The sequence below is a fragment of the Mytilus californianus genome, unplaced genomic scaffold, assembly GCF_021869535.1.
Source record: "Mytilus californianus isolate M0D057914Y unplaced genomic scaffold, xbMytCali1.0.p SCAF_19, whole genome shotgun sequence".
Classification (NCBI taxonomy): domain Eukaryota; kingdom Metazoa; phylum Mollusca; class Bivalvia; order Mytilida; family Mytilidae; genus Mytilus; species Mytilus californianus.
This window is the reverse complement of record NW_026262667.1, coordinates 10,719,007-10,731,629: the sequence shown is the minus strand read 5'-3', so window position 1 is coordinate 10,731,629 and position 12,623 is coordinate 10,719,007. Positions and strand designations below refer to the sequence as shown.

General features: G+C 34.0%; 1 protein-coding gene across 1 annotated transcript; it reads right to left on the bottom strand.

Annotated features, from left to right (window-relative positions):
• Positions 1 to 10,806: 10,806 nt before the first annotated feature.
• LOC127727006 (uncharacterized) lies at positions 10,807 to 12,108 on the bottom strand. The gene has a single exon (XM_052234377.1). The coding sequence runs from the start codon at positions 12,106 to 12,108 to the stop codon at positions 10,807 to 10,809; it is 1,302 nt and encodes a 433-aa protein (XP_052090337.1).
• Between the last annotated feature and the right edge of the window lie 515 nt (positions 12,109 to 12,623).

Below are 12,623 nucleotides of genomic sequence, written 5' to 3'. Positions count from 1 at the left end.
ATATCCCTACCTCTAAATCATATATATATATTCTCAATCAGCATGACAACACCTTTGAGTACACCATATATGTTTTTGCTGTGGTTCGTGCCCCTTATATACACTGTTCAGATACCCACCCCTAAACCATATACTCTAATAAATATATCATGACTAGACCAATTAAGTGTAACATATATTTTGTCCCTCATGCCCTACCCCCTCGTTTCATAAATTGGTAAATATATTGAAAACAGTGCATATTTCCACGCATTAACCATACATTCCTACTTGCAATGACAATCTTTTTTTTACCAGAGTGACTTCTTCAAGGGACACATTAGTTTAAATCCCTTAAAACGGTTCTACCTAGTTGTAATTAAATACAAAGACAATTTGGTAGAAAAATTCTGAAATTATGCAGAAAAATTTGAAATACTGTGAATTCAGTACTTACTGTGTGTAATAATATTATTGCGTATTCATGGTGACCGTCAAAAATGTGAGATTAATTAAAGCATAAATTATACTGAATATAGTACAAAAAATGAAATTGCTACTAAGGTCATGTCACAGTCTTGGCCATATAGGGCTAACTACATGGTGCGGGGTTTCCCAGTTTGTTGCGGATCGTGTGGCGACCTCTGGGTGTACATTTTTGATTAGTTATAAACTTCTGAGATGAAATGTTGTCTCCTTGACATATACCCCATATCTGTTCTTGTTGTCCCCCCTCAGCATCACATTGCGGTTGGGAATATATAAATGCTGTTCGTTCATCTGTCCGTTCGAGCATCGGTCCGGATTGTAAACTTTCTAGCATAATTAATCGTTATCTAATTTGAATAAAATTTATGCAGTAGCTTTCTACAGACAACCGGTCAAGTTTGAAAATGAGCCCTGTTCAAAAATTTATATTAGTAGGTGAAATTGAAAATCTGTTGTTTTATTCATATTGCAATAATTTATGAATTTACAGAAATATATTTTGAAGGTCTCAATCAGAAAGTTTCGACATGTATTGTACATGTAAAAGTCAGCTTGTTAGATTTTCCAAATAAACTAAGAAAACCATGAAGATTTGATAAATAAAGAATGGATTTTGAAAAGGCCCAAGAAAGTTGTAAATTTCCCCAAAATTGAAAGAGAACTTATTATAATACCACATCTTCTTATTTTTATATTGTATGCTTTTTTGAGCAAGGAGAAAAACAAACTTGAAAAAAAACCTCGTTATGAAGACATTTGCGATCGCCTTAAAAAACAACTCCATATAAAATGTTTCCACCAAAATAATGGTTATCCTTAAATTAGATCAGAAGCGTATTTGGAAACTTTATCTTAAAGAAAACAATTAAATGAATTGGTGGACAATTCTAATAAAGTGGTAACAATTGATGAAGCAGATGTAGTACATGATTCAGACTTCAATGAAGTACTACTGTCAAATATTAAATATATTGAACTCAAGATCAGTTTAGGACATTATAACGAGAAATGTTTGCTTCTTCTTCTGTCTAACATATGTGTTTATATAACAGAAATATTTGTGAGTGTATTATGACATGCATCTGTTGTATCACAATTTGGTAATAAAATGATGTTCTTGAGTGTTTGGTCCTTGGATCCAACATGAACTGTAAATTCAAGTCTGGCAGTTGAATTCGAAGTTTGACTACATTTTGACAGTCTAAGAATCATGTCTAGTTATCGTTGTAAACACCAGCTTTTTATCTAATGGATTAGATTGCCCAACTATAAAAATACAGTCTCTGAAATTAATTTCAAAGTTCAATTTAAGATCAAAGGGCCAGTCTAAGCTTTTCCCATCAATTGTCATCAGTCGTCCATTAACATTTACAAAAATCTTCTCCTCTGAAACTATTGGGCTAAATTTAATCAAACTTGGCCACAATCACCATTGGGTTATCGAGTTTTAAAAATTGTGTGCGATGACCACCCCCTTTTTTCTAACCAACATGGCCGACACGGCTAAAAATAGAACTTACGGGGGTAAAATACAAGTTTTGTCTATTATCTTGAAAACTGCTATAGATAGAGAAAATCTGACAGGGGCAGGAATTTCAAAATGTTGAGATCTCCCTACCATCTATTTACGTCAAAACTGTCAGACGATCTCGTGTTGGAGTTTTTGCCCTAAAATGACATAATTTTTGCCTATTATTTTAAACTCTGCAATAGATAGTTACTTTACAATACAAAATTCATAAGGGGTTTCTCGCCTGTGATTGCTGCTGTCAGTGTAAAAGTGTAATGTTGCCCTATAAGTGAGTTCATTTATCAGCAAATACAGAATTAAACATAATTCTAATTTTTTTAGATGCTATTTCTTGGTCTTGATTATTAGCGTCTGTCCAAGTTTCATAACAATCCATGAAGGTTTACAAATTTATCATGTCAAAAAATTCAATCCCAGATTGTCTGTAAACTTTAAAAAAATAAGTACATCTTTCAGAAAAAAGTAAAATGAAAATAAATATTTAATTAATGAAGATTTTTAACATTTTTTTGCATTTTTGCCTAGTATCTTGAAAACTACAATCTATAAAAGATAGAAACTTTAGAATCATAGAAAATTAAATTGAAGAACGGAAACAAAAATTTAGCAATTTTTCCATTTGTAAAGGGGCATAACTCTAGAACGGTTAAAGTGAGACCACCAAAATTCAAACTTGATCTGTATTTTGTGGTAATAAGCATTGTGTATAAGTTTCATAACATTTGGTTGAGGCAAACTAAAGTTAGAGAACGGAAACAAAAAATTAAGCATTTTTTCCATTTGTAAAGGGACATAACTCTAGAACGGTTAAAGTGACGCCACCAAAATTCAAACTTGATCTGTGTATTGTGGTAATAAACATTGTGTTTAAGTTTCATAATATTTGGTTCAGGCAAACTAAAGTTAGAGAACGGAAACCAACTTTGGTATGTACGTACGTACGTACGGACAGACAAGGGTAAAACTTAATGCCCCCTCCGCTACGACGTGGGCATAAAAATCACAATCAGTTTTATGGTATAAACATTCTCTTATTACACCTTGGTATGCTTTGTTTTATATTTTACTTTATGAAAAGAAAGGAAATATCGAAACTCTTATGATGTATCAAGAGCAGAATGCTTAATTTGAATAAAAAATAGATACTTTTTAAAGATTTTAGAAAATGCCTTTTTTACTGAATTATCTCCCTTTGTACAATAGAAAATTAATATTTATGGCATCATTTATTGTAATTGTATTATCTTCATTGTTAGTTTAATTCACACTGGTAAATATAATAATGCTTTGAAAAAGTTAAAATTTATATAAACATTTCATAAACTATCTACAGATTAATATATAAAATTCATTTATTCTGTAAGAGAAATTGTAAATTTGGACATTATTCAAGGAGAATTCTATAAAGTACTAAAACAAAAAGCCCACCAATCGTATATGCTAAAATGCATAATCAACTCTGTCACTTAAAATAACCAAATAGAGATATGTTTATATTCTTAATGGACCGAGAGCTGGTAAGTTTTAAAAAATGTGATTTTAAGATTTTTGAAAATGCATTTTACTGGATTATCTCCCTTTGAACCAAAGAAATTTAATATTTATGGCATCATAAATTGTAATTGAACTACAGTCATTGTTACTTTGGCTTATTTTGTTAAATATTATAGTGCTTTTGAAAAAGAAACACTTACATTTCCAAAAATTATTTACAGAATACTATATTAAATTCATTGATTTATTGAGAGAAAATGTAAATTTAGGCATTTTTCGAGTAGAATTCTAAAATATACTACAATGAGACCCCAGCAAGTTTACTAGCTAAAATGTATAATTATATGGAACGCCATGACTGCCTTATGTTGATGATCAGCATTATATGCAGTGGTCACAACATTATATGCAGTGCTCACACCATTATATGCAGTTGTCACACCATTATATGCAGTGCTCACAACATTATGTGAAGTGGTCACAACATTATACGCAGTGGTCAAAACATTATATGCAGGTGTCGGGACATTATATGCAGTGGTCACAACATTATATGAAGTGGTCACAACATTATACGTTTTTCGTTGATGAAGGTGATGATCAGTGATGGTGATGATGATGATGATTGATGTATGTGATGGTGGTGGTTCATTCGGTAAACTTCGGAATTTTTTATCGGAAATTACCGAATACAGTCATAATTGATAGTGCCCCGCAAACATATTGAAACAGTTGTTGAAGTCATGTTATCAAGGCAATTCCACAGGCACTCGTCTCAGAAAATGTTTTCCTGTTATATAAAGGTATATAGGAAATTTTTTTCTGAGACGAGTGCCTGTGGGCAATTCGACTGAAAACTATATCAGAAAAAAATAACGCCTGCTATTGTCTGCAATTGGACAGACATAATTTTATTAATTTATTGGAAGTTCATTCTGAGGAAAAGATGAAACTAAGAGGTGAACGAGTGAACTAGTTCTATTCGTCGTAAGAAATACGCATGGCATTATGTAAGTTAAATAATGAAAGTTTTAGATAATGAATTATCGAAGGAAAATTTGTATGATATATGCCTCGAGTTCATTTCTTACTGAAGAACTTTAGCAAGGTGCCACTTTACAGTGCGGACGCATTGAAATTATTAAACGTGTTGTTTTCAATTTTTTATAGTCAGTACTCAGTTTTAAAAAGCTTAATTACATTTAAAATAAAATAGTCCTAAGTGCCATATTACGCTAGCTTATATATGTATTGATAGAGTCATTGTTTGGCATCGATTTTCAGAATTTGGCATTTTTACATGAATAAGTATCTAACAGATATGGAAAATGCAGTTTAAAGCATTTCATTGTAGGTGTTTAACATACTTTTACATCAATTATTCCAATTTTTTTTACAAGCTTTTTAGCACGTCAAACAGTTTGTCTTCTAAATATAAGCAGCAGCCTTATATAGAGATATAAACTTTCATAAAAAAATTTTACCCTTTCAAGACCCAGTTTAACATTTTCATTTATAGTTATCATCTCTTATGAAAACTGAGTTTGTGGGGGTGAATAAAACGTTTACTACGTTTGTTCGTCGGTCTTCACGGTTAATATATGAAAAAAAGTGGTATGCTTGCCAATGAAACAACTTTCCACAAGAGACCAAATGACACAGAAATTAACAACTATAGGTTACAGTACGGCATTCAACAATGAGCAAAGCCCATACCGCATAGTCAGCTATAGAAGGCCCTGAAATGATAAACGTAAAACATTCCAAACGAGAAAACTAACGGCCTAATTTATGTACAAACAAACGAACGAAAAACAAACATGTAACACATCAACAAACGACAACCACTGAAATACAGGCTCCTGACTTGGGACAGACACATACATACAGAATGTGGCGGGGATTAACATGTTAGCTGGATCCCAATCCTCCCTCTAACCTGGGACAGTGGTGTAACAGAACAACATAAGAACGAACTATGAAAATCAGTTGAAAAAGACTCAACTCATCAGATGGATACAAATATAAATACATCTAACAAAGTGGACGTGGCCGGGTACTTGTATATCCCAACAACAAAAAGACACTAAGTACTGATCTGAGAGTACTCGCAGTTACTGACAGCTAGTTCAAAGCCACTAACAACTAATAAAAAAATCATGCATCTAAGTTTTGCATTTAGGTAAAGATTGAAACAAACTGTGATTAAAAAAAGAATGATTTACTATTATTGGATAGTAACGATTGTCCATGAAAAAAGAGTAATCTTGACCTAATTAATTCTGGTTAAGATACATTAAGTCATAGAAGAATTATATCTTTTAGATCGCACTTCTTTGATAACAATGGACCTTGAAAAAAGTTGGTCGCCTCGACCTATATTTTACGCACGATTGGTTAATTCTGATTACAATTTGTGTTAAGGTCCAGATGATAGCAACAACACATAAAAGAGGAATGCTATTTGTTAATGAGCACCTCTTTGATTTTATTGAAGGTCCGCACAAAATTTTTGTAACCATATCTGAAGCACAATAAAAAAACGACACTCGTTATTATGTCAATATATAATTGTAATATAATTGTATTAATGGAGAACTACTAGTTTTGTTTTACTGTGAATTCTTCTCGTTGTTGTTATTGGCGTTCTAATTCTTCTCACATAAAAGCTTGTCTATAGTCTGGGGATTTCTGTTATTTTCGCTAACAATTTTTTTTCCATATCCCATGTTAGGATCAATGTAAGAGGTTGAAAATTTCATATCTGAATATTTTTCGTTATCTGGAAAGTTACTTTTGACGATGGATCTTGATTGTTTCTGTGGGGCTTCTTTCTCTTGTATATGGATCACTCACGGGGTAAAATTGGAAAATTGTCGAAACTTATTTGACTTGTATTATGTATAGCATAGTCCGAATTATATACTTAAAAGGATTAAAATTCACAAAATAGTTATTTTGTACTAAAAATTGCTGTGCCATGCCTTTTAAAATAAGATTGAAAATCGTATATGTTTTTAGTAAAAATCTATTTCGAATAACATCGCTGACCAACAAACATCGCTGACCAACATTAATAAAAAAATATAAAAAAATAATACAATGAACAGTATACTTCTGACAGATATTTGGTTCTCTTTGAAAAATACTGGGTCATAACATATCTAAATTGCAGTCCCGAGTAATCTGAAGATATTTATTAAGAGTTAAATGATCAGAAAAGCACAATTATATATGTGTATAAATATATATGTTTTAATACGACCGCAAATAATGGTCGTATAATGCTATCACGTTGTCGTCGTCGTCGTCGTCGTCGTCAGCGTCATCCGAAGACAGATGGTTTCCGGATAATAACTTTTGTATAAGTAAATAGAAATCAATAAAATTTTAACACAAGGTTTATAACCACGAAAGAAAGGTTGGGAGTGATTTTGGGTGTTATGGTATCAACTGTTTAGGAATTAGGGGCAAAAAAAAGGGGGGCCCAAATAAACACGTTTGTAGTTTCCAGACATTAACTTGTGTTTAAGTGTATGGATCTCTCTGAAATTATACCACAAGTTTCCATACCACAACGGGATGGTTAGGATTGGCTTGGGGGGAGGGGTTGTGACTCAAACCGTTTAGGAATTAGAGGCAAAAAAGAGGGAAGAACAAGGGTTTCTTGGTTAATGGCCAACTAAGACAATTTGAAACCAGTGTAAGGAAGGTAATCCAAATATATTGAGGTAATACAAACATAATGTTTGATAACCTCCCTTACACTACTTTAAAATTATGTGTAAAGAATTTTTTTTCTCTAATTTTTGTGCTATTTTCACATTTCCTGACCGCTGTGAGAAAAATATTTCTCTAATTCTTCGTCAATTTATCCCTTTCTGCACCCATTGTATAAAAAAAATTTAATCAACGTGTGGTTCGTTTGATCTCAGTTCATCATTGGTTAAAATCCGATTATGACATCGAATTTTCTTGCTTTCCTCTGAATTTCCTATTGTGACGGCATGAAAAAAGGCGACCATGTCTGATGACGTCACATAGAAAGAACACATCGTTTTGCAGATCATTCGAAAAGAAGGAATAACTTTGCCTGCATATTGTTAGAAAATCATCGCGTTTTAAATTTGAAAATTTAACTGTCTCGAGTGGATAAATATCGTATCACACTCGATGCAGTGGTAGAATCTATATTTCTCATATCAGATTTCAGATATTAAAAAGAAAATTTCTTCATATATTTTTTTGTTGAAAAAAAAGTGGGGGATACATTTTTCTTTTCTTTTTCGGGTTGGGGTCAATATGCAACAGCATAGTGTATTGCACAAAATCCAAAAAAAAAAGGGGGGGTATTTTTTTTAATTTTTTGGGAGGGGGTGGGGCAATTCGCAACAGCGTAGTGCAAAAGCAAAAAATTAAGTATAAATTCAAATTATATAACCAATTCTAAGTTCTTTGACTACAGTTATTCTGTGTCAGAAACCTATTATGTGTCAAATATTTAATTACAATCCAAATTCAGACCTGTATCAAGCGTGAATATTGTGTCCATTTTTGTCCCAACGGTTCAGGGTTGGACCTCTGCGGTCGTATCCAGCTGCGCTCGGCGAAGCAATTTATTAAATACTTAAAGTATATACATATTAATTGTGAATATGATGAAACTGATCAACAAAATAAGTTAAAAATGCCCTGGTGTGGAATAAATGTGTGGTAAATTGATCATACTCCTTAATTTCCTTATTTCAATCAGTTTTAAATATTGTATACTGCCTTACTGATAACATGACTTTAATAACTGTTTCAATTTGTTTGCTTGGCATTAATAATTATGGATTCGGTAATTTCCGCTAAAAAAAACCCGAAGTTTACCGAATCTGAACCACCACCATCACTCACATACATCAAACATCATCATCACCATCACTGATCATCGCCTTCATCAACAAAAAACGTATAATGTTGTGACCACTGCATATAATGTTGTGAACACTGCATATAATGTCCCGACAACTGTATATAATGTTTGGACCACTGCGTATAATGTTGTGAGCACTTCATATAATGTTGTGAGCACTGCATATAATGCTGTGAGCACTGCATATAATGTTGTGAGCACTGCATATAATGGTGTGAGCACTGCATATAATGGTGTGAGCACTGCATATAATGTTGTGACCACTGCATATAATGCTGATCATCAACATAAGGCAGTTATGGCGTTCCATATAATTAAGTATTCCAATTAGTAAAACATAGGGAGTTATCTTTATATTTTGTATGGACCAAAGGCTGGATAGTTTTAAAAATATGTATTTTTTATGTTTTTCTGAAAATACTTTTTTACTGGATTATCTCACTTGGAATAATCCACAAACTGCTTCTTGGAAATTTAAGTACTGATGAGTTACTAAAGCTTCAACACTTGATTATTCAATAAATCATCATTTTTTTTCTCGTTGTTTTTATGCATTCATAAGTTTCAGGGTGTTGAAATTGGTCATTTTCATAGAAAAATACTGCCTCCAACATGGGGAAACTGCTTCCCGGTACATTACAGCATCTCCTAACCGAAAGGCATGGGAACCAGATGAAATATTTGTTTTATGGACTTCTTTCATAATGTTGTTTAAGCACACAAAGTTTCAATTAAATCTGATGACCCCCCTTGTGGACTGTTTTGCATGGTTTTATGGTAGACTGAGTGTTAAACAACAAACAATCAATTAGTATTCATTTGATAATGATCATCTCCTTTCAATATTTCCTTGATAAAGGTTTGCTACTTACAAGTAAACAATTGAACCAAGGGTTCTTAGTTGTTTACGTTTGAAGTAATCTTTTTGAATGTTTTAAAGACACACACCATCATGACTTGTTTGACCTTTATAGAAAAATTGTATGATAGATGACAATGGTTATGTTCCATGTGTCTTAACAACATTCATGTCTGCCTTTCCCCATGTATGACTTTACGTCTTTGCATTTTTACTTGCATGAGAAACACTAAGTGCAGCAGAGCACTTGGTTGGGTTTATGTTGCTCAATAGATAGTTTTCTGTGTAGTGTTTTGAAAATATTGTCTTGTTTCCGTTTGCAATGCCTATGATGTTGTCTGTCCTTAAACTTATGTTTTAAATTATCCTCTCCCTGGGTAGAGTTGTACTTCGAACTAGAAAGCAACTGTGTATAACATATGGATTATGCCACTCAAAATCGAACTAGAAGGCAACTGTATACAACATAGGGATTATGCCTCTCAAAATCGAACTAAAAGGCAACTGTATACAACATATGGATTATGCCACTCAAAATCGAACTAGAAGGCAACTGTATACAACATATGGATTATGCCACTCAAAATCGAACTAGAAGGCAACTGTATACAACATATGGATTATGCCACTCAAAATCGAACTAGAAGGCAACTGGCAACTGTATACAACATATGGATTATGCCACTCAAAAACGAACTAAAAGGCAACTGTATACAACATAGGGATTATGCCTCTCAAAATCGAACTAAAAGGCAACTGTATACAACATAGGGATTATGCCACTCAAAATCGAACTAAAAGGCAACTGTATACAACATAGGGATTATGCCTCTCAAAATCGAACTAAAAGGCAATTGTATACAACATATGGATTATGCCACTCAAAATCGAACTAAAAGGCAACTGTATACAACATAGGGATTATGCCTCTCAAAATCGAACTAGAAGGCAACTGTATACAACATATGGATTATGACGCTCAAAATCGAACTAGAAGGCAACTGTATACAACATATTTGTCTTAGTCCTTTGGTTCCCCTTTTTCCTGACAAAACGATTCTAGTTGGTTGTCTACCGCTGCCTTCAAGGCAATAGAAAAACTTTAAGAAAAAAAAAACAAAGGTCGTTCTTTCAGAATTTTTTGTTCTGGATTTTTTAGGTAGGGTTGAGTATTTGGAAAAACCTGTGAAGATCATACAAAAACAATTTCAAGTTTGATTCAAGTTATCGCTGTAGTTTTTTTTTCAGAAATGCACCTGTCAATCATCTGACATTTGTAAAGGACCATCTGATCACATAACTACAAAATTTGGTTTTCACTGACGCAGCCCTCAATAAAGCAATAAAGTTTCTAAGGAGTTGTTGAAAAGGACAGTTTACGACGACAGACACAAAGTAACGATAAAAGCTGACATTTATCTGTAAATTCTAAGCAAATTAAAAATGCAGAAAATAATTTAATTATCTTATTCTTTGATATGTATTATGATTTATGAACATATTGATATAAAAATCCTTTAATCGTTAGATGTGAAATCAACCAAAAGCTTTCTGTACTAATCTGTCGACTTGGTCGATACTAATTCCCGAATGAACAGCACTATATGTGTCTCCTGTACCTGAACCGGAACCGGAACCTCCTGATCCTGTTAACGTTCCTGTTCCCGTCCCTGTTCCTGTTCCTGTACCTGAACCTCCTAATCCTGTTAACGCTCCTGGTTTATATGTACCAGACGGTGGATATGTGAATCCCGGACCCGGAGTAAGATATATTGCTTTAGTCGATGGAAGATCTGGTGGAAAAGGCTTCCCCGTATATCCTGGTGGATAAGTGTATCTTGGACCAAGAGTAGGAAGTGGTGCATACTTTCCTGGAACATACGTTGGATAAGGGTGTCCTGGAATATATGTTGGATAAGTGTAAGGTTTTGCAGTTGCCATATGGAAATGTAGTCGTACTTCCGCCATGGATGTAGCCGATGCTAGTTGTTTTGCGGCATCAGTTGTGCCTTCTAACGTTGCATTGTTTAATAACAAATGAGTCGACGTTGCTCCCGAATTAACTAGCTCGTTATATACAGTTTGTGAAATTTTCTCTTTATTAATAGGGCCTCCTGCTGCAATTGCTTTCTGGACCTCAGCCTGCACGAGCTTATCGAATTTTTGAATTGACAGTTCTTCTTGTGCACCACCTGTTATAACATCAACCAGAAGCTCCGGCCTTGACAGAGGTACGTATTGCCCACCGGCCAAATAGTCAAGTGCCATGAAAAAGTCTTTATACGGAAGTATAGCTGGTTCACAACCAATAACATATAAGGTCACACCCATTTGAGCTAGGTCACGAACTATCTTCATTGGATCGTGTCCAGTAGGAGATCCGTTTGGAAATGAACTGTCTTGCGACGGAACAAGTCCATGAGGAGGTGCATCAGAAATCAGTACAGTTATTTTGGTGGCCTCGGGACGCCATGATAGTTTCGTGGCTTTGAACAAAGCTTCAGCCACTGCCTCGGGACCATCCCCACCTCCAGTGGCGCGCGCAGCATTTAGCCAAATTTTCATCCTGAACACGGAATCGGTAAAATTATATGTTTTTGTAACAAACGTATTATCCTGCGGAGGATGATCTCGATATTCAATCAATGCTAAGCGAACAGTGGTGTTGGAAGAAGTTACAATTTCGTCAACAATGGCCTGGATATGTTGTCTGGCAGTATCTATATACGATCCCATGCTCCCAGTACAGTCCATAACAAATGCTAAATCCAGTGCTTGTCCACCAGAACTGCCCACAATGTCCCTTTGTACTTGTGGATTTAAACCATTGACGGCCATTGATTCTACGAGCGATACAAACATCAACAAAGCCAAAATCCTTTGACCAAGAGGATGCATAATGTGTACCATCTAGATATGTATCTTGAAATGACTTCACAAGATTAGTATACTTATTTATGTAGATTTGTCTATCGAAGATAATTTCACTAGCACCTGTTTTGTTTACATGGGTCCCAATAATAGACTGCCAGTTCCTGTTTACCATGATACCTATATCTTAGTAGGTGTATGTCACAGCAATCTTTATAAATCAGACCCACATAACCTTACATAATTGTGTTCTGTGTTTGATTTGATTATATATCAGAGAAGGCATAAGATAGAGGAGTTGCGATTGTTAGTTTAAGTCTCAAAGTAACGATACCAAATTTCAGAAGTCAGAGAGCAGGCAGTTTTAAATTTGAATATCTTCTGTCTGTAAGGACTATATTGAGAATTTAATTTCTAAGTGATTTTTTTTGTTTTGTTTTGTGTCGTTTTTTATACGACCGCAACCATTTGCGATCGTATAG